Below are 22,474 nucleotides of genomic sequence, written 5' to 3' on the forward strand. Positions count from 1 at the left end.
CATTTTGTTTTTGTCGTTAACTAGGTTATACCTTTATTCTTTAATAGGTCCAAGGGTTATACTGGCTAGGAAAGGCACCTTAAGGTACGCAAGACACAACAGCTCCTCCCGAGTGCCACCGGGGCAATGACCCCCCCTCATCTGTGACGAGGTTATTCTTTATGCAGCCATGAGTAATGTCGTTTTCTGTTATTGAGTGCATCATGGCAAGCTACATTTATGTGAAATTAGTAGTTTTTAAGGATGGAATGTTGAATTTACCTGGGTGTCTGAGTAGACAGAAGATTCTATGCTCTTAAATTGTGTGTTTCTGTGTGTGTGTGTATGTCCAGGGCCAAGTTACCGCAGAGATATTAATCCTAACTATAATATACAATTAAAGATATTATATTAACCTTGTCTGCATAATTAGTCAATTTACAAGAAACTGTTTAAATTGCTTGGGCATAAAAGGTACCCCCCTTCCTCTCCCTAACCGAGGGATGTTAAGATAGTTTACCTTTGCATTCCCACTGTAGCCAAAAAGTCTAATACTAAGGCCATTCCAGTCAACTGAATTATTCGGTGTCTTGCAGCCATGTCCACTTGACCCATAATGTATTGCAATTTAACTGTTCTCTCCCACCTGGCTGACTTCAGCCATGAACAATCCTAAATTCTCTTCGATGGTCACTCCCCATCACCTTGTTTCCTCTGTATTAACCCACGATATGAACATTTCTCCATAAGAAACATGTAAAGCCATTGTTTCATTGAATGTATGCTTGTTAACTTTGCTGCCTGCATCTTACCGTGATCATGCTTTTAAATGTTATCAATTATTTTGCAATCTGAAGTGTCCAAAAACGTATTATTGATGCCTGTGTGAAGATGTCTTGATGCAAACAGAAACATATCTATATTATTTAGAAATATCAAAAAGCTGGAAAGAGTTTTTTTCTAAAGCAGTAATTTAATCAGATATTGGATAAAGGTGTCAATCAAAGTGTCCCGGTGACCCGTTTCAAAGCCCCCGATTGCCTGTGTGCATTGATCATGTGCCCACGCAAATGTCTCAGGTCGCTGAAGCTGGCTTTGCACTTGAGACACACGCAGGGCTTCTACCTGGAGTGAATCCTCATGTGGATCTTCAGGTGGCAGCTCTGACTGAAGCTCTTCATGCATTGGTCACACCTGTAGGGCTTCTCCCTGGAGTGAATCCTCATGTGGATCTTCAGGCTAAAGCTCTGACTGAAGCGCTTCATGCATTGGTCACACCTGTAGGGCTTCTCCCCGGAGTGAACCCTCATGTGGATCTTAAGGTCGTAGCTCCGTTTGAAGCCCTTCTTGCATTGGTCACACCTGTACGGCTTCTCACTGGAGTGAATCCTCATATGGATCTTCAGGTTGAAGCTCTGACTGAAGCGCTTCATGCATTGGTCACACCTGTAGGGCTTCTCCCCAGAGTGAATCCTCATGTGGGTCTTCAGTTCGTAGCTCCGTTTGAAGCCCTTCATGCATTGCTCACACCTGTAGGGTTTCTCCCTGGAGTGAACTGGACTGAACATGTGGGAGGAGCCAGGGGCATCGGGATGCAGACTATCCGAGGTGGCGCCAGGCTGTGTGCTGCAGTCTCTAATGTCATTGCAGTCTTCTGCAGAGAGGAAAACAAAGACATAGAAAGTAATTGTATTAAATCATTATTACTTTTTAGACACTTAACATCGAGGGTTAAGAAGGTGTACAGCAGGCAACAACACGCCAACTCGCTCGTTATAAATTCTCCGGCTCTCCTCTACGCTACGGGCCTGGGTGGGTAAACTCCAGAGGGGCAGATTCTGGCAGTTAGGTTCCCACATACTGCCCCTCAGGGTGTAATCCGGAGGATGTCTGGCTTAAAGTGTGTGAAAGTGCTAACTGTAAATTGATCAGCTAACATTTACACGTTTTCAATTTATTTATTATTTGAAAATGATAAAACAATACATGTGGCCTCCGTCACGATAACCTATTTGGCTCTTAGGTGTTTCCATCTTTGAAATGCTCAAATTTTACTCGTGTTATTGCAGGGCTCTGGTCGTTTCAAAGGAGGTCAAGGCATTTTAGCACAGGAAGAATCGAGAACATCCACAGAAGATCCAGGTCATTTGCTTGCTTGCATGGCTGCAATAGTTATAACTTACCTACAGGTGGGATGCATCCACCAATATCCTCTTCCTCCTCGTTTAAAATGGTGTCTTGGGTCTCCTGCTTTGCACATTAAGAGGGAAACACACACGACATATTCTTGCATTTGCACAGAAAATTGTCAATCCCCCCAACGACAAATCATAAAGGTGTTTGCTCTCTATGGTAGGTGCTGGAGTTGTAACAGAGTAAGCCTCACTTTTGGATGGTGAATGAGAAGGGGAATTTTCAACCTGAACAGCCAGCTGTTTGCGGCAATCTAACCGCTTGCCACAGTCCAGGCTCTTGGCCACGCTGCAGTCCGCAGACAGCGAGTTCAGGGACTCCACTTCGGCAGCGGTGAAGAGGATGTCATGGCCTTCCACCACTAGTTGCCCCCCCCCTTGTGCGTGGACACTCAGGATCCGTAGCGCCGCGTTTTGACTGGACACGTGGGAGGAGCCCGGGGTTCCCACAGGCAGACTCTCCAAGGTGGCTGCGCTCTGCGTGCTGCGGTCTCCAAAGGCATCACAGTCTTCTGCAATGAGGAAAAACCAAGACAAAGTCATTATTTGCAGACAAAACTATTTAAAAATACAATATGTAACATTCACACAGAGGGCTTAAAATATGTAGCCTACTGCAGAAACAAATTCAGTTTCGGAGGGAGACGTCTCCTCCAGCCCCCTCCTCCCTAGACTTGAAGCTCAAGCGGATGTCCAGGACGAGGACAATGAACGAATACCAGCGCAAATCGAGCTGAGCACAACATTACATTTATTGTGTTTGGACAATAACCAGAGACAACGTGCCATTCCCTGTAAGAGCATTGAACATATTTTGAATTTATTTATGTTTGAGAATGATAAACCAGGTCATGTGGCATCCGTCTTGACTTGAACCCCTTTTGTGCTCTTGACTGTTTCCATCTTTGAAACGCAACTCGCAAGTTTTACTTGTGGTTTATCAGGGCTCTGGTCATGATGCGTTTCCAATAGAGGATCAGCCTTTTAGCGCAGGTAGAATCTAGTAGGCAGCCTAGACTCTATGCTGTAGTATGACTCACTTGCTGGCCTGCATCCCCCAATATCCTCTTCAATCTTGATTAAAATGATGTTGGGGGTCTCCTGCTTGTCGTAGAGAGGGAAACAAGACATATTCTTGCATTTTCAGGGAAAAGATGTCAACCCCCATTCTAGACACATTGAATCATAAAGGTGTGTGCTTGCTATGTGTATATTGTGCTTACCTCTGCTGGACTTGTAACTGAGGAAGCCTCACTTTTGGATGGTGAATGAAAAGGGGAATGTCCAACCGCATTATGGTCCATCAGGGGCTTTAGATCTGATGATGATGAAGAAAAATACAGTCTTGATCAAGACAATTCAGAATTCAGGAAATGGGCATACAAATGTAACAATTAACAGTAACCCCCTAACTGTCTTGTTTTCCAACCATTAGCCGGAACACAACTCACCAATTCCCAGTGATTTAGTCCGTGGTTTGCTGATGTTGTCTCGAGTCAGGGCAAAACGACTTGGCGCACGTGATGCATTCGATCTTGTTTGAAGCCGCAAAGAAAACAGTTCACTCCCCATCTCCTTCATCCTCGTCCTCAGCAATTCGTTTTCTTTGCGGCTCTGAGTTATTTCTAAGCGAAGAGAAGCCGACCCTTCCGAGAACAGTTGGCTAATTTCAGATACAGCCGATTTCGCAAGTACGTCCATAATGGACGACAGCTGTTCTTCCAACGTTGAAGTGCACGGTGACATGTTTATTAACCTATTTTACCTGACTACCGGCGAGATGTAACAGTTATTGATATCAAACGGAACCCTGTGATGGAGATTTATCCCAAAGCGGCAACCGCACAATGGCATCTTCCGGTATATTACCGTAACTGCTGGAAAACAACATCGATGAGCAAATTGGAGTACACGTACCCCGGCCTAGGGGTACTCTTGAGCACTACATGGGGTATGTATGTATTGCCAGAGAATGACGGGCTCTGGTATTGCTCAGGATGAGCAATACAATCATACATATACAATTGTGCGCCAGACAGAACAGCGTCTCCCCGAGTTCCACCGAGGCAATGACTACCCTCATGTGTGATGTTATTCTTTATGCAGTGTGTATTGACTTTTTTTGTCGTTGAGTGCAATTATCATGACAAGCTGCATATTTATATGCAATTGATAGTTTTCTAAATAATTTCTAAAGATAGAATGTGGACTCTATCTGAATCAGGGCCCAAGGACTGGGGGTGTAGGTTGACAGGCTTGGGGGCCCCCAAGGCAGAGGGGGGCCCATGGGAAGTTTCGATATTATTATTATTATAAATAAAATTAAGTAGCCTATCTTTTTGATTGTTGTTCAAATAGTTTATTAATATGACTTAATGTCATGATGAATATAGATCTAAATGCAAGCTTAGTTTATTGGTTTAATAAATTGGTATATTATTATTAAAAGTAAAGACTGCTGTGACTACTCTGTGAACACCCCTAGCAAAAAGCGCAAAATGGTTCAGCCCCCACAGCTGATTTCAAGGCGAATCGCACAATGCGTACGTTGAGACTTATTTTTATCTGGATGGAGATTCGGCAATTCTTCACTCACAGCCACTGTTAAAGAAATTAAAATCTGGCTCTCAGAAGAGAAAGGTGAGGAAACCCAGGAAGAGAAGACACAATGAAGGAAGTCAACTTCTTTTGGGTGAGCACAAACGTTTAAACACACAAGATGAAACCTTAACTTCTTAACTACCTCCGTTATCGTTGCTAAAACGAAAAGAGACAACCCAAAGCAAGGGCAGACAATAGGCTACAGTTTCAAATGATGAGGCCTTGGTTATTAAGGTAATGGATGAATAAAGTGTACGGTAATATTGCAACAGCAGGCTGCTGATTTGAATCCCGACCAGAGTCTTTGCATCCCTGCCGTTGAGCCACAGAGAGGATGATAATTGCGATCTACCAGATGGATCCAGACCAACCATGAGTCGATCGGATAGCGCGGCCTCCGCACCGCGGACCGGAGAATGCCGCTAGTCTGCTCTCAACGGAGGTGTCTTTATACGTTGCCTCCCCGTTAACACGACAAGGGGATGGGGCCTGACGGAGTGCTATTAAATTGTTGTGATTTGGTGGAGAGGACATCGACACCAACCTCATTCAGGCCCGGCTAGATGCTCAAAAGGAAGAACGCTACCAATGCCCAAATCTATGCCTCTACGCGCAGCGCAGGTATCCTGCCCTTGATACTATGATATGAGAAGAACTTGCCTCCAAGCCTACATCCAGAACGCCTCCGCAAACACATCCACCTTTTTACACCCGGGTCCTTGACCGCGGCCCTGGTGGGGTCGAGCCCGTGCGGGTCCAGAGCGTTCTCTAGACATTAGACAGCAGGTACGGCGCTTGGATCACCATAACCATTACGACAAGGGGAAGATGACCCATCAAGCCAACTCCGCCCCCCCCTCCACGACCTAGGCGACAGAAAGAAAGACCAGACCTGTTGTACGCAGAGGTCTTCGATCTCTGTGGAGAACCAGGACACATCGCGTGCTATTGCCAGCCCCCATCTGCGCGATGCCCGGGACCCCAGCCGTCGTTATACTAGAAAAGGGCAGCGCAATGAGGACCGCTGCCCACCTACACCGGCGCTCTCACAAACTCCCAACAGCGGCTTGGCCTGCTAGGCCTAGCACGCGGCCGGGACTTGGATTGCAAGTTGAAGGGCAACCCCTGCAGAGCCCTGGTGGATATGTGGTCCACACTCCTTGGTCTGCCCTTGAACCATACCTGGTACCGCTGTCCGTAGGTTATGTAGGTGGAGACCCACCAACGTTTGCATTGCGACACTGACTGGTGAATGTGCTAGAATGCTCGGGAAGGGGATCTCTGTGTCAGTTGTTGCCAACAGCACGGACCACCGGTTCTGGCTGGCCAACATCCAGGACCCTTTCATCATTGGACTGGTCCTGTTGACCAAGCGGGAGGCTCTGGGGGACCTTCCCAGGTCCAAGCTTTACCTAAGCACAGGAGCAGTGACAATCCACACCATTAGTTGTGCACAACAGATTGCCACGTCGCCGCCAGCTACCCGGGAGTCCGCGTGGTTGGCAGCAGCCCATGGTCCCTCAACGCCGCCGCCAGCTGACCAGGAACCCTCCACATCGTCACCAGCAGCAGTGGCTACTGGCAGGTGGAGCTGACACCGGAAGCCCATCCCAAAATCTCCTTTTCCATCGGCCAGGGGCTTTGGCAGTTCAAGGTGATGCCTTTCGGCCTTTGCAGCGCGCCGGCTACCTTTGAACGCCTCAGGGAAAGTCCTGGCTGACGTCCCTAGAAGCCGCTGCGTGGTCTACCTCGATGACTGAATTGTCCACGCTAGAGTTCGAGGGTGCCGTAGGTAATCGGAGGCATGTCTTCTTTGCCGTCCAACAGGCCGGCCTACGCCTTCACCCAAGTTTTTCCGGCAGTTGTCAGTGGTGAGGGGGGGGGGCCACAGACACTGAAAAAGTCACTTTGGAAAGAGACTGGCCCATCCCTCAGAACATTTTTGAACTGAAGCTTCCTGGGCCTAGCCTCATACTATCAACGGTTCGTCAAGGACTTTGCCACTGTCGACGGGCCTCTGCACCGACTTACCCAGAAAGGCCAGGTGTTTCAGTGGGGAGAGGACTCTGCTACTGCCTTTGTCACGCTGTAGGTCTTGGTGCGGTACTGTCTCAGGAGGGAGAGCACGTGAGCAGGTTTGTCGCCTACTATAGAGGGAGAGCACGTGAGCAGGTTTGTCGCCTACTATAGATGCTCGCTCAGCCGACCAGAGGGGAACTATTGCGTGACCCGCCTCGAGCTGTGCCATCATTCGGAGTCTTTGCCACTTTCGTCCCTACCTCTATGGGAGAAAGTTCCTCTTGCGCACTGACAACGCTTCCCTTGCCTGGCTCATCTACAGGACGACTTCGAGATCCGCCACCGGGCTGGTCGTCTCCACACCAACTAAGACACCCTATCCCGACGCCCCAGCAAGGAAGAGGAGTGCAGACACTGCCAGCGTGTCGAGGACCGAGTGATAGCGGGCCCTTCGGTGGAGGCCATGCGTACAATTCCAGCAGGTGGAAGCACCCCCCCCCCCCTTATCCAGGAGTGGCAATGGCTCCCAGGTTCTACAAAGTGATGACAGCCTGGAGTCACTCGACCTCCAGCAGCTCCGCCATGACAAGAGCCAAGACCCCATCCTCATCCGACCTGGATGGAGGCGGGACGACAAGCATTGGTAGAAGTTTCAGCCCCAAACCCAGAGACCAAGGCCCACTATGCCCAAATTTCCAGCCTCACCATCCGAGACCACCTCCTATCAATGCTGGCAGGTCCCAGGGGGCCACCACAGGGTCCCCTAGCGCCTGGATTCTCGCCAGCTGTGGCCCTGTGACCTTCAGCTTGTCTATGGCTCGGTGGTGGCGGGCCGATTCGGGGTCTCCAAGACCCTTCGCAGACTCAGGTCTCGGTTTTACCGGCCAGGGTGTCGCCAGGACGTGAACCTTTTCGTCCACCGATTTCGATTCTTGTACTACCAAGAAGGGTCCTACTCGGCGCTCGCATGCCCCAATTCAGCAGAACCAGGTTGGGTCCCCCATGGAGAGGATGGACGTCGACCTCCTCGACCCCTTTCCCCATCTCTGACCAGGGAAACCCTACGTACTCTTGGCCAGAGAAGTTGCACAGCGACCAGGGGCGGAATTTCAAGGCTGCTGTTTTCGGAGAGGTCTGACGGCGGTTGGGATTCAAGATAACAAGGACAACGCCTCTGCACCCCCAAAGCGATGGGCTGGTGGAGCAGACCAACCGCACACTGACAGTCGGCAACGGTACTGTGCACGCCCACTCCAAGTGCACTCCCACAGCACTAATGTTCGGACACAAGCTCCGTTCCCCAGTGTACTTGGTCTTCGGGCCGCCCCCAGAGCCAGAAGTTGGGGGGATGCCGGCTTGGTCTACCTCCACAACATCCGGGAAAGGCTACCGGAGGTGCATGGTTTGACCAGGCAGTCCTTAATGGATGCCGGAATCCGACAGAAACTACAGATGACGCCCTTGGCAGGGGAGTAGACTTTGCACCCGGGACCCAGGTGTGGGTATATTGTCCGGAGAGGAAAAAGGGCATCTCCCCCAAACTGTTGAGCCAGTGGGCGGGCCCTTGCACTATTTAACCAGTGACCTTAAGTTGATAAACTGTAAAACAAATATAGCCTAATGCCTATTGTGATAAAATCCAATATAAGAACTAGAAAATTATGGCAGTAGAAAGAAGAAAGGAAGTCAAAACTAGAGGTAGGTGGCATTACGCATGCAGAATGAAAAGGTAAGTGAAATAAACACGATCATGTGTAATGTGGGGTTCAGTTGTAGTAGTCTTTTCCACAAATTAACTTTGAAGGAAATGTGTAATAACAACAAGGTAAAATAAAACAGTTACGATTGAAATATCAATCGTAACTGTAACATGAAATTAGATACAAATGATAGAAACCCTGTTTATATAATTACTACTCGATTTACAGGAATTTCTATACATTCTCCTTGGACCTAGATACCTCCCATCCTCTCTAATTAAAAAGATGTAAAAATAGTTTTCATTTGAACTGAACTAAACTCTCAACGATTGTCACTCCCCCTCAACTTTGTATTAACCCACGATGTGAAAGTGGTCATTAAAATAAGTTATACCTCATCACACATACAGTAATTATTAACAACAAAATATCAAAAAGTTAGAAAGCGTCTTTAATCGTGATGGAAACCTGAAAGCAGACATTTCAGCACATACAGAAGAGGGTCAATCAAAGCATCCGGTTCAAAGCACCTCATTGCCGTGCGCATTGATCCTGTGTAGACGCAAATATCTCGGGTCGCTGAAGCTGGCCTTGCACTGGAGACACATGCAGGGCTTCTCCCCGGAGTGAATCCTCATGTGGATCTTCAGGTCGTAGCTCTGTCTGAAGCGCTTCATGCATTGGTCACACCTGTAGGGCTTCTCCTTGGAGTGAATACCCATGTGCATCTTCAGGTGGCACCCCTGCCTGAAGCACATCATGCATTGGTCACACCTGTAGGGTCTCTCCCCAGAGTGAATCCTCATGTGGATCTTGAGGTCATTGCTCCGTTTGAAGCCCTTCATGCATTGGTCACACCTGTAGGGCTTCTCCCTGGAGTGAGTACTCATGTGGATCTTTAGGTTGCAGCTCTGACTGAAGCGCTTCATGCATTGGGCACACCTGTAGGGCTTCTCGCTGGTGTGGGTACGCATGTGGATGGTCATCTTGGAATTGCTGGGAAAAACCTTGCCACACAAGACACAGGGCTGGCCCTTGCGGCCGCCCCGAGACCCAGTTTGCTCTTCACAGTGGACGATCTGCTCGCTGCAGTCCAGGCTCTTGGCTACACTGTGGTCCATGGATAGTGAGCTGAGGGCCTCCACTTCGGACGCGGTGAAGAGGGTGTCATGGCTGTCCACCACCAGTTGCCCTCCCCCTTGTCCGTGGACACTCAGGATCCGCAGCTCCCTGTTATGACTGGACATATGGAAGGAGCCAGTGGCGTCTGGATGCAGGCTATCTGAAGTTGTGCTGCAGTCTCTAATGTCATTGCAGACTTCTGCAGAGGAAAACAAAGACAGAAAGTAATTGCATTAATTCATTATTTGCCCAAAGGGATACAGTATGTACTTTGTACACAGTGGCGTGGCGTGGGGATTTTTTTTGAGGAAGCCAAGTGAGGCCAAACTTTTAGAGAAAATAGTACGTTGCAGCTTGGATGTCATTTACCAGGACTTACACACGCCTGTAATCTGACCGACACGACACACGCGCGCTCTCTCTCTCTCTCGCTCGCTTTCTCGCTCTCTCACACACACACACACACACACCCCCCCCCCCAAACACACACACACAGTCCTCCTAAACATCTCATTAAATTACACATTTTATTATAAATGCAACCCCTCCCCGACCGAAATGCACAAGCCGCTAATATCATCAATCCCGACATGTCCAAACAGTGCCAGTTTCACAGCGCAGTCTATGTGGCTTTTTGATTTACCGTGCCTCTCGATTGCCCGGGACAAGTTGGCAAGGTCCACGCATCCTGTAGTGACCCAGCAGGGATTGTTAAGGGAGCACGAATCCTTGTCAAAAAGAAGACACGGCCAGCAAAATAGTCGCTGAAGTTTGCTGCTGCCAGCTAGCCACTCCATTCGTGTATAGTTTTTCTTCATTGAACGTCCGAAAGAAGCCTTGCTTTCTCTCCCCGCGCAGTTTCAGCTTCGGTGTTGGCCTGCCATCGGATTTTATTTTGATTCGCTGCTGTTTGGTAAAATTATTTTTAAGTAAATAATCTAAATCTCCACCCTCCATAACTGCACTTGCTAAGTAGGCTACTCAAAAATGAGAACAATTCAAACATGCTAATTTCGCACTATTTGTTTTGCTATTGTTATTTCGGTGACGTTGAAAATGATGCTTTGATTTGATTGGTGTGAAGCCAAGGGCCGAGTGGCTTCCCTTGGCACCCTCCTGACACCCTCCCGACCAAACAGAGGAGGGCAGTGTCATGACAGTAGCCTCACCTGATTGGTCAATTCTTTCTTTTTTTTTTCACAAAGGGAAACCAGCTCGGGCTGGCTTACTCGCAGTGTTCAGTGTCGTGTTTCGCCGCGTCTTCAGTTTATAACAGGGGCGCCGTATCGCGCATTGTGAAATGGTCAATGAGAGGAGAAAATGGGGAAGAAATGACAGCAACACAGCACAAAATAATTAACGAAACTGTTAATATAAATGTTTTTATTGGATGACAACTACAGCCTAAAAAAACAGGGAAGCCTGGCTTCCCTTGGCCTCCGGGAGAAAACGCCACTGTTTGTACACACTTTGGTTGTGTACAAAGGTTGATTATGCCTTTTCATGTCCCCCTTTGGGTGGTCAAGGGTCAAAGTGTCCAGTTGCGAAAACACGGCTTCGTGTCCCTCTTTTAAGCATGTGGGGAGGTCATAAAGACACAACCCAGGCCATTCTGCTATAAACTGTATAGGTAGATTGGCGGGTATTTCAGGACAACTTCAATCGTTTTCTGTGTAAACCGTGTAGAATTGAGAGTCATCCGAACTTATAACAATTCTGGTCATATATTTGGGTAATAACGGTACAATAACATAGAACAAACAATGAAATAATTTGATATCTCAGATGGGATTTCGCCCTCGATCCCTCTATTAGCTTCGCAAGGAGAAGTCCACCTCATTGGCTAAAGCCAGGAGTTCTTACGGACGTTGTAGGGCAACTGTGCCCCAAAATAAAACCGAAGCATTTGGTTAAACAGATAGTAATCTATCGATTGAAGCTCCTCAGGGTGTCATAAACTGGGGTCGCGGTCGTGCCCCATCAGTAAAATCCCTGGCATGTCCGACCTCCCCCGGGGGGGGGGGGGGGGGGGGGTTATCCCGTCAAATATCCCATTATCGCTATGTAGCTTAAATAATGACATAATCAGGCCGTATAGAATGCAACATGTTTAATAGCCTACCTTTCAAATAGATGGGAAAAAACATGAACGTCTGATTCGCAATAACGAGGTGTTACGAGTAGCGTATGTATGTGCGGGAGAATGGCAGTGTGCGTGTGTGTGAGTGACGTCAGCGAGTGAGTGGATGAGTGAGGAGAGCGAGCGGTAGCGTGTGTGTGTCTAGTGAAGAAACTTTATTCAAAGTTTATATGCGTGTGGGAGCACCAGAGACCCAAAACAACACCTCAAATCCCAGGAAAAGTGTTGTTTTCATAATATGTCCCCTTTAAATGTTACATAGAGTTGCCTGTAAGGGCAAGTAGGGATGGGCATAATTAATCGATGCTCGATAATCGATCGTTAAGAAATACGTCGATCAATTTATATTGTTATCGATCAAAAGGACGTTGTGTTGCATACTGTGAGTCTTGCATTTAATTGAATATCACTATGTGGGAGAAATACCACCCTGCCGACTGGTGGAAAGTGAATGGAAGAAGGTTCCTGTCAAAGTTAGCGCGACAATACCTCTGCATCCCCGCAACTTCGGCCCCGTCAGAGCGGGTGTTTTCCGCTGCTGGACTGACAGTTACAAGGCTGTGTTTGCGTCTGACCCGCGAGCATGTTAACATGCTTATATTCCTAAACAAAAATATGTAGGCTGGAGTTATGCTATGGACAGTAGGGACAGTCACCACCGTATGTGAGTCGCTCTTTTTTTTCTTAATGTGTTGTCTCTCGCTCCGCTTTTCTTTCGGCTTGGTGCCTCTTGGAGTCGTTACATTTTGCCAAAACTGTGATATTTTAGCAACAAGTTCAGCCTTATATATGTTCAATAAGGTAATGCTTTTAGATAGACTAGTTCATGCAATTGTTGGTAAATGGGTGGCTCATCTTTTTGTTGCGAGCCTTTTCCGCACGCCGGCTGCAGCCTATCGGCATTATATGTCGGCCTTTTTTCCCCCGTTTTAAACAGTTATACCGTTTAATGCCCACTTTTAGCCTACTGCCTTTGTTTGATTATTGTTGTCCGATAAGTTGGCTACTTATTGTAATTGGAATAGGCTACAGATTTAGTCTTGTTGAATCGTTTCCAAACCTTTAAGAGCGCCTGTAGGCGCATTGTTCGGACTTTACGAGCACCGCATAGGCCTATAACCTATAATGCCTGTATTTATTATTTTAAAACTGTTAAACAGTTGTAGGTCTTCAAGTTAACTGTATTGTATTAATGTTGGCCCATACATTATTGTTGGAATAAAGATTTCATTGATAAAAACATGCTGCATTTTCTACCAACGGGAATTTCAATATAGCCTAGAAAAAAGTTAATGATTAATCGATAATTGATCGATAACTCTAGCGATGCTCGATCAAGGAAATTTCTTCAAATGCCCATCCCTAAGGGCAAGTGTTTTTTTTTTGTAAAAATACACCGTGTATGCCCACAAAATAAACCTCTATCTCGGGAGGGGAACTTTCCACAGTACTGTGGGTTGGTTTATGGTAAAACAGGAGAATATGATTCATAACAATAATCTGTGTTCAGTCACTTCCGTGTAGCCAACCGGGACATACGGAATAGAGGAAAAAGAAGAGTCACTTTCGTTATGTACCGTATTTTCCGGACTATACGTCGCTCCCGAGTATTAGTCGCATCAGTCAAAAAACGCTCCATGACGAGGAAAAAAACATATATACGTCGCATCGGTGTATAAGTCACATTTATTTTTAAACATTTAAACAAGAACGTTTAGTCTGGAGAGACTGAATAAAACTGCAATAGCAATATAGGTGTGTCGGTCCCACTCGTAGTTCTGAGAGTATACCGAATTCAGTGACACCGGGATTCCACCGGACGCGTATGCGCCGCGGTCCTAAACCTGAGCGCACGATCGGGAGGTGGAAGTTGCGCTTTAGATGCCTTCACAAGTCCAGCGGAGGGCTCCAGTTTTCGCCGGCCAAGTCATGCGCTGTGATATGTGTGACAGCTATGTTGCACAACATTGCAGCTAAGGCTGGGGTAGCTTTGGTTGAACCGGAGGACATTGAGGACGATGACGACGAGAATATAATTTATTCGGTGGTGCAGTAGGCTTGCAGCGTTCAGTTGTAGGCCTAATGAATGACGGTGCCATCTTGCGGCCGAAGATTATGTACGCACAATTTTGGCATATAAGTCGCTTCGAAATATAAGTCGCATGGCAAGCCAAACTACAAAAAAAACGCGACTTATAGTCCGGAAAATACGGTACCTTCAGCCTCCGAAAACCCGGGCAAGGTAAATGTAACAGAAATAAATAAATAAAGACACCTGAAAATGGGACGCCGCCAGGATATGAAAAAAAAATGCAAAGGAATTTTCCGTGAGTCTGCTTGACAGCGGATAAAAGTTAACTGATTGTGGTTTTGACTACCCCGCAATCTCACTCATCAACACAATTTCACTACATAACGGTTGTAGTATATTGTGGACAGTTTAGGACACCGTATCGACCAAAATCACAACGACGTAGCTATCGATATCTGTGCGAGAACAGCACTTAAATCTACGTTCAGGTGTTCTGCCAATTTCTGCTCCCTTGCAGATTTTGCTACCTAGTGGTTCAGCGAATGCGTATGAAGACACTATTGATCCGCGGAGTGGTATTGGTGTAAAATACACATATAATGTACCCCTGAAATCTCCAATAAAGACGTTATAAAGTATCAGAGTCATGCTACCCTATAAAAAAGTGCTACCTTAAGTGTTTGGTAGAGTATTTAATCTGTAGACCAATTGCCTATATTAAGCAAGGCTCCCACTACAGAATCATGTTTTTTACACCACTACTCGCCCCATGTACACTTAGAATATGGGGAAAATATTTTGATACTGTATTATAACTTCTTTTGGAGATTTCAGCGGTACAGTATGTGTATTTTACACCAATACTCAATAGCGTCGTGCCGTCGTCATGCGCATGCGCAAAACCAATAGGTAGCAAAATCTGATGGGTAGCAGAAATTGGCAGAACACCGGCTGCTATCTGTTTTAGGGGCCGTCTACAAATAACACCCCACAGACTTCACGTGGAATTGTTTCAGGAAAGAAATCATCACAAAACATTTTCCATTTTTGGCAAGTATGTTTTACTATTGGGCAAGGGGCTTAAAAAGCTTAAAGCCAAGGCCTGACATTCTCAGATCCAGGTTGTTGCTTGCTTGCATGGTTGCAATGGTTATTACTTACCTACAGCGGGCAGCCCTCCACCAATATCTTCTTCATCCTTGATTAAAATGGTGTCTGGGGTCTGCTGCTTTCCACATAAAGGGGGAAACACACACAAGACATATTCTTGCATTTACGCAGATGTTATTGTCTATCCCCAGTAACGACACATTGAAACATAAAAGGTGTGTGCTTTTTATGGGTGTGGCTGGAGTTGTAACAGAATAAGCCTTACTGTTGGATGATGAATGTAAAGATGATTTCCAACCTGCACAGTCAACTCCATACGGCGGACAAGCTGCTCGCCAACGTCCAGGCTCTTGGCCACACTGTAATGCGCAGACGGTGAGTACAGGGCTTCCAGTTTGGACGTGGTGAAGAGGGTGTCATGGCCGTCCACTGCCAGTGGTCCCTCGCCTTGTCCGTGGACACTGAGGATCCGCAACTCCTTGTTGTGACTGGACACATGGGAGGAGCCAGGGGGGTCCACATGCAGACTATCCAAGGTGGCGCCACGCTTTGTGCTGCCATCTCCAAAGGCTTCGCAGTCTTCTGCAAAGAGGGAAAAACATTGAAGTAACTTTTACCAACATTTATACGTTTTGAATTTATTTATGTTTGGAATGATAGCCAATGTGGCATCTGTCTTGAAACCATTCTGGACTCTAGACTGTTTCCATCTTTGAAATGCAACTTCCTTGTTTCACTTGTTTTTGTCTCCGGGCTGTGGTCATGATGCTTCGCAAGAGGAAACTAGCTAGAATCTATGGGTGGTGTAAGATAAGGGGGATTTCAAACCGCCTTGTGTCTTTCAGGGGATTTAGGCCTGATGATGAATACAATACATTCAGGCCCATTCAGAGTTCAGGAAATGGGCATACCGTCAAAGATATTCGGACCGTGGTGAAGTTAGTAGGATGTTGGATATTCGACAGATATTCGGCCATTCATTTCCTATGGAAAATTGCTTTTTGCTCAATAGCTTCCCAGGTATTGGACCCAGACACCCCAGACCAATGTAGACCTGTCCTACTATGTGGTACTAACAACACACACCTCAATAAAAATTAATATTTTGCACCTCCTATTTTATTTAGATATTTTAAAAATCCCATTCATTTCCTATGAAATAGCTTTTTGCTCAATAGCTTCCGAGTTATGGGACCCTGAGGCTCCAGACCAATGTAGACCTGTCCTACAATGTGGTAATAACAACACACATCTCACTAAAAATTGATATTTTGCACCTCCTATTTTATTTAAATATTTTAAGAACCCCTTTCATTGCCTATGGGAAATTGCTTTTTGCTCAATAGCTTCCGAGTTATGGGACCCAGAGGCCCCAGACCAATGTTGACCTGTCCTACTATGTGGTACTAACAACATACACCTCACTAAAAATTAATATTTTGCACCTCCTATTTTATTTAAATATTTTAAGAATCCCATTCATTTCCTACAGGAAATTGCTTTTTGCTCAATAGCTTCCGAGTTATGGGACCCAGACACCCCAGACCCATGTAGACCTGTCCTACTATGTGGTAATAACAACACACACCTCACTAACAATAAATATTTTGCACCTCCTATTTTATTTGAATTTTTTAAAAATCCCATTAATTTCCTATGGAAAACGGCTTTTTGCTCAATAGCTTCCGAGTTATGGGACCCAGAGGCCCCAGACCAATGTGGACCTGTCCTACTATGTGGTAATAACTACACACATTCTCATTCATTGCCATGGATTGCAAGAAGGAAATATTACAGAAAGGTCTGAAGCTAAAATATAATTTGCAAGTTCACATAATGAAGTGGGAAAACAAATGAAGGTGTGTTTGATTAGTATATCATGAATGGAATTCTTAAAATATTTAAGAAAATAGGAGGTGCAAAATACTAATTTTTAAGGAGGTGTGTGTTGTTATTACGACATAGTAGGACAAGTCTACATTGGTATGGGGCCTCTGGGTCCCATAACTCGGAAGCTATTGAGCAAAAAGCCGTTTTCCATAGGAAATTAATGGGATTTTTAAAGAATTCAAATAAAATAGGAGGTGCAAAATATTTATTGTTAGTGAGGTGTGTGTTGTTATTACCACATAACAGGACAGGTCTACATTGGTCTGAGGTGTCAGGGTCCCATAACTCGGAAGCTATTGAGCAAAAAGCAATTTCCCATAGGAAATTAATGGGATTCTTAAAATATTTAAATAAAATAGGAGGTGCAAAATATATAATTTTTAGTGAGGTGTGTGTTGTTAGTACCACATAGTAGGACAGGTCAACATTGGTCTGGGGCCTCTGGGTCCCATAACTCGGAAGCTATTGAGCAAAAAGCAATTTCCCATAGGAAATGAATGGCCGAATATCTGTTGAATATCTGTCGAATAACCAACATCAAACTAACTTCACCACGGTGATATTCGGCATGTATTGAGAAGTAGCCTGCCTCTCCTATTTAAATCATTATTAATTGTGCATTTGAATCACGATTATTATTTTAACTATTTCCCTTTACTGCAAATGTAAAAGTTAATAGTAGGCCTACCCCCTGAACATTTCTTTCCACACATTAGTTGGATATCAACTCACCATTTCCCAGTGATATAGTCCGTGGTGTGCAGGTGTTGGCTCGAGCCAGGGCAAAACGACTTGCCGCATGCGATGCAATCGTTCTAGTTTGAAGACGCAAAGAAAACAGCTCACTCCTCATCTCCTTCATTCTCGTCCTCAGCGCTTCGTTTTCTTCGCGGCTCTGAGTTATTTGTAATCGAAGAGTAGCAGACCCATCAGAGAACAGTTGGCTAATTTCAGATACAGCCGCTTTCGCAAGTACGTCCATTATAGACGAAAGCTGTTCCTCCAAAGTTGAGCCGCACGGTGACATGTTTATCAACATATTTTAATCGACTACCGCTGAGAGATAACAGTTACTGACATCAAACTCAACCCTGAGATGGTGATTTATCCCAGAATGGCATTCATCCAATGAGTGGCTTGTTCCGGTATATTACCGTAACTACTGAAAAACAACATCGATGAGCAAATAGAGAGCAGTGAAGAGCTGTAGTTCACAAACCGCCCTCAAACAAAACCTAACATTATCAAACTTCTTCACGAAAATGTTTAGATTTTTTTTTACATGAAAAATATCATTTATTTTATCTCATAGGTCCCATGGGCTCTACCGGGAGGGGCGTGACTTCGCCACTCTAGGGGAGTAAGCGTACCCCTAGGGGTACTTTGGTGTACTGCAGGGGATACTTCTAAGAAATAATAACAGCCAACTATCTTTTTTTTTTCCACCCTGAGCAAGTTTAAATTCTGAAAGCTAGACAAAAGAAAATCGTGAAAATGGACAGGTGGTTGAAAGATAAATCTGAAAACACGGAGAAAGGAGAATCTGTGATAAAGAAAACTCGTCCAAGACCAAAGGTCATTTTCAGGGAGAATACATTTTAATAGGATTCACCTCTACATGCTCTCCCAATCCCCTGGCGTTGTGATTCTTTTGTGGGGAGAATTTAGCAAACAGCTTAATAAAGCACATGCACATGTATATCGTTGAATTGGGAATATTTGCACCATTTTATTGTTCATGTTTACAATGCCAAATAGAACGCACATACATTATTTATATTCATTCATTAAAAAAATAAACCTTCGCTTGTGAAGGGGGGGGGGGGGGGGGGGAAATATCTTATAAGGGTTACACTTGTAAAAAATGTTTGAGAAACACTGAGCCTGAATATTGAGGTGGAACAGGAGAGGGCCAAGAACAAGTCAGGGGGGCCATGGGAAATAATGGCGCATTTCCACTGTTGGGTTTACTTAGGCCCAGCAAGCCTTGGCCCAGTAGTTAAGGTGCGGTTTTGCCCAGCTCATTTATGGTTCGCGTTACCACTGCCGACAGTACCCTTACCGTAGGGCGGGGCTTAAGACGGTAGGCGATAGCTGCGGCAGCTACTTAAGCATCGTGACCTCATAGCAACCCGACAGTGTAGCCTGCTAATAAATCCAAGGTAAAATAAGAACGTGAGACAATAAACAAAGAGCAACACTATAGGACATCCAAGAAGGATGGCAATTTTTGCTTGACATATCTTCAATAAACGGAGCTTTCGCCGTACTCTATAAATACCTTGCGGATACTGGGTTTGTTTGTTATTATTCCCGTCGTACAGAAGTGACGATTCTGTCAACCAATCAAAGGACGGCCTGTGTAGCTTGAACTTGTTGCCGCCCTTTCAGACATCTTCAGGTACCCCGTCCCCAACGGAGGAGTACTCCACTCCAGCCCACCGAGGCAATGACCCCCCTGATGTGTTAGAGGGTACTTTATGCAGTGTGTATTTACTTTTTCTATTCTTGAGTGCACTTATAATGGAAAGGTGCATATTATGCAATTAAGTTTTCTAAATAATTTCTAAAGATGGAATGTGGAATCTACCTTTATTATCGAAATGATCAAGCACATCATTCTCTGAGTGTCTGAGAAGACGGAAGAGTCTAGCATGCTCTTAAATTGTGTGTGTGTGTGCGTGTCTGTAGGTACAGGGCAGAGTTACCGCGGTCCACAGGTGACAGCCAGGCCGCAAATTGTTCGTTTCAATGTGAATCGCGACGGTTTATACTTTCAACATAAAGTTTACATATTTATAATACGAAATTTGTCCCAGCCTTTATACCAGATACTCTAGGGTCTATAGCATATAACCACGTTGTCCGATTACAGTTTTATTCATTTTTCACAATTTACCAGCTCTTGTTTTAGTAATAATCACCACGCCATTCGCTTCAATTAACCCACAATGTGAAAGTTTAAAATAAAAATTAATTCAAATTCTTTGCTATCTGAATTGTCCAAAAAATAAGTAGTTCTTCATCACAATTATTAACAACACAGAAATAGATATTTTCTATAAATATCAAAAAGTTGGAAAACGTCTTTAATCGTGACGGAAACCTTTAATCGTAAGAAGAACCTAGAAGCTGTAATTTCATCACATAAAGGATAATGGTGTCAATCAAAGCGTTCTGTTTCTCCGTGTCAAAGCACCCCTTTGCCCTTGTGCTTGGTCATGTGGCGACGCAAACTGCTGGAGTACCTGTAGCTGATGTTGCACTGGTGACACACGCAGGGCTTCTCCCCGGAGTGAATCCTCATGTGGATCTTCAGGCTACAGCTCTGACTGAAGCGCTTCATGCATTGGTCACACCTGTAGGGCTTCTCGCTGGTGTGGGTACGCATGTGGATGGTCATCTTGGAATCGTTGGGAAAAACCTTGCCACACAAGACACAGGGCCGGCCCTTGCGGCCGCCCCGATGCCCAGTCAGCTCCTCACAGTGGACGAGCCGCTTGCCGCAGTCCAGGCTCTTGGCCACACTGTGGTCCACGGACAGCGAGCTAAGGGCCTCTAGATCGGACGCGCTGAAGAGGGTGTCATGGCCGTCCACCACCAGTTGGCCCCCCCCATGTCCGTGGACACTCAAGATCCGCAGCTCCCCGTTGTGACTGGACATGTGGGAGGAGCCAGGGGCGTCCACATGCAGACTCTTCAAGGCGGCTGTGCTCTGAGTGTTGCGGTCTCCAAAGGCATTGCAGTCGTCTGCAGGGAAGAAAACAAAGAAAGAAAGTAATTGATATGAAAACTTTATTTAAGACTCAGGTCCATAAATAACCCTCTATTACCACTAGTTGAAAAGGGCACAGCGCCACCAATCGTACCGGGGAAAGAAATGCTTCGGCCAATGAATCGCTTTTTCTCACCGCCATATATACTCAGACAATTGCAGTTGTCCAATTGAGGAGCATTATCGAACTATGGCCGTAATCTACTTAAGCTGTGCATGTATATCTCCCTCACGGTACCGGAGGGAGATATCTCCTCAAGCGCCCTCCTCCCTAGACTTGAAGCTCAAGCGGAAAATGAGCTGAGCACATCACATTTGAGACAAGCTCAATTATTGAATTTTGAATAACAAGAGACAACATGCCATTCCCTGTATACTGATCATCTAACATTTAAAAGTCTTGAATTTATTTATGTTTGAGAATAATTAAACCAGCTCATGTAGCTTCCGTCTGTAACCCCTTCTGGGCTCTTGACTTTCCATCTTTGAAATGCAACTCCCAAGTTTTACTTGTGTTTTATCAGGGCTCTTGTCATGTGATTTTTCAAAAGAGAACCAGCCTGTTAAAGCAATCTAGACTCATGGCTGCAACATATATGACTCACCTAATGGCCTGCATCCACTGATATCCTCTTCAACCTTGATTAAAATGATGTCGGGGGTCTCCTTCTTGTCGTAAAGAGGGGAACACACACAATACATATTCTTGGCATTTGCACGTAAAAGTTGTCAACCCCCATTCTAGACCCAGTGAATTATAGTGCTTTATATGTGTATGTTGTGCCTAGTACCTCTGCTGGACTTGTAACTGACGATGCCTCACTTTTGGATGTTGATTGAAAACGGGAAATCCCAACCGCCTTGTGGTCCATCAGTGGCTTTAGGTCTGATAATGATGCAGAATACATTACATTCTTGATTAATACCATTCAGCGTTCAGGATATGGCCCTATCGTCAAATTATATCAGGCATCTGCTGTGAAGTAGCCTGTTTCTCCGATATAAATCATTATTAATGGTTAATTATGATTCATGATTATTATAACTTATAATAAACTTCTAATTTCCTTTTACTACTAACTCACCATTTCTCATTGATGTAGTCCGTGGTTTGCAGATGTTGGGTCGAGCCAGGCCAAAACGACTTTGCGCACGCGATGCATTTGATCTTGTTTGAAGCCGCAAAGAAAACAGCTCACTCTTCATCACCTTCATCCTCGTCCTCAGCGCTTCGTTTTCTTCGCGGCTCTGAGTTATTTGTAACTGAAGAGTAGCCGACCCATCCGAGATCAGTTGGCTAATTTCAGATACAGCCGCTTTCGCAAGCACGTCCATTATGGACGAAAGCTGTTCTTCCAAAGTTGAGCCACACGGTGACATGTTTATTAACATATTTTTCTCGACTACCGGCGAAAGGTAACAGTTACTGACATCAAAAGTAACCCTGTGATGTTGTTTATCAGGGAACGGCATTTGCCCAATGGCCACTTCCGGTATATTACCGTAAATACTGGAAAACAATATCGATGAGCAAATGGGAGTACGCGTGCCCATAGCGGTACTTTGGAGTACTGCAGGCGGTAATTCTAAGAAAAAATAAAAACAGCTAACTACTAAATAGATAGGCCAAAATGTCGTCAGTTTCAGTACATGAAACGGGGATTCACCTCTACATGCTCTTCGTTGTGCTTCTTTTGAGGGGAGAAGTACACACTTCTTAAGTGAGTGGAGCCTGCAGCACTCACCTTATAATCTTACCAGAACTTAAAGATCATCAACCTGAGAACTATGTACAGTCAACGTCAGCTCGACTAAAGGGCTCTTTATTGTTCCACGTTAACGCAATTTAAGGGAGTTACGGACCCGTTACTTCCTTGCGGTTCCTCCTTACGTCAACCGCAATGGCCTGACGTG

The 22,474-nt window shown here is 45.4% G+C and overlaps 2 protein-coding genes across 3 annotated transcripts; both read right to left on the minus strand.

Moving 5' to 3' along the window:
* Positions 1-1,100: 1,100 nt before the first annotated feature.
* On the minus strand, positions 1,101-17,920 carry LOC115547095 (uncharacterized). Its single transcript, XM_030361064.1, has 13 exons — positions 17,518-17,920; positions 15,161-15,477; positions 14,947-15,013; positions 9,015-9,812; positions 7,497-7,728; positions 7,358-7,406; positions 6,070-6,184; positions 3,623-3,796; positions 3,395-3,489; positions 3,212-3,275; positions 2,400-2,683; positions 2,163-2,226; positions 1,101-1,633 (listed from the first exon to the last, which is right to left on the minus strand). The coding sequence occupies exons 1-13, from the start codon at positions 17,822-17,824 to the stop codon at positions 1,101-1,103; spliced, it is 3,099 nt and encodes a 1,032-aa protein (XP_030216924.1). The 5' UTR covers positions 17,825-17,920.
* A 564-nt stretch (positions 17,921-18,484) lies between these two features.
* Positions 18,485-22,370, minus strand: LOC115546550 (zinc finger protein 180). 2 transcript variants are annotated; one of them, XM_030360130.1, is made up of 4 exons: positions 21,646-22,370; positions 21,352-21,446; positions 21,166-21,229; positions 18,485-20,535 (listed from the first exon to the last, which is right to left on the minus strand). In XM_030360130.1, exons 1-4 carry the CDS (start codon positions 22,112-22,114, stop codon positions 19,976-19,978), a joined length of 1,188 nt encoding a protein of 395 aa, XP_030215990.1. In that variant the 5' UTR covers positions 22,115-22,370; the 3' UTR covers positions 18,485-19,975. The 2 variants fall into 2 exon arrangements, with proteins under 2 accessions (XP_030215990.1, XP_030215991.1); XM_030360131.1 differs by having other exon boundaries at positions 21,166-21,226; positions 21,646-22,349.
* Positions 22,371-22,474: the final 104 nt, after the last annotated feature.

This window comes from Gadus morhua, chromosome 7 (genome assembly GCF_902167405.1).
Source record: "Gadus morhua chromosome 7, gadMor3.0, whole genome shotgun sequence".
Lineage (NCBI taxonomy): Eukaryota > Metazoa > Chordata > Actinopteri > Gadiformes > Gadidae > Gadus > Gadus morhua.

Excerpts from the sequence above, each read along its gene's own strand:
- LOC115547095 (XM_030361064.1), bottom strand. The coding sequence starts at position 17,824 with ATGTTGATAAACATGTCACCGTGCGGCTCAACTTTGGAGGAACAGCTT. Across the intron at positions 3,797-6,069 it reads ACCGGTGGTCCGTGCTGTTG|AAATAACTCAGAGCCGCAAA; the intron begins GCAACAACTGAC and ends CTCTTCGCTTAG. Across the intron at positions 1,634-2,162 it reads TGGATGCATCCCACCTGTAG|AAGACTGCAATGACATTAGA; the intron begins GTAAGTTATAAC and ends TCCTCTCTGCAG.
- LOC115546550 (XM_030360130.1), bottom strand. The coding sequence starts at position 22,114 with ATGGGCACGCGTACTCCCATTTGCTCATCGATATTGTTTTCCAGTATT. Across the intron at positions 21,230-21,351 it reads CAGTTACAAGTCCAGCAGAG|AAGGAGACCCCCGACATCAT; the intron begins GTACTAGGCACA and ends CTTTACGACAAG. Across the intron at positions 20,536-21,165 it reads CAGTGGATGCAGGCCATTAG|ACGACTGCAATGCCTTTGGA; the intron begins GTGAGTCATATA and ends TCTTCCCTGCAG.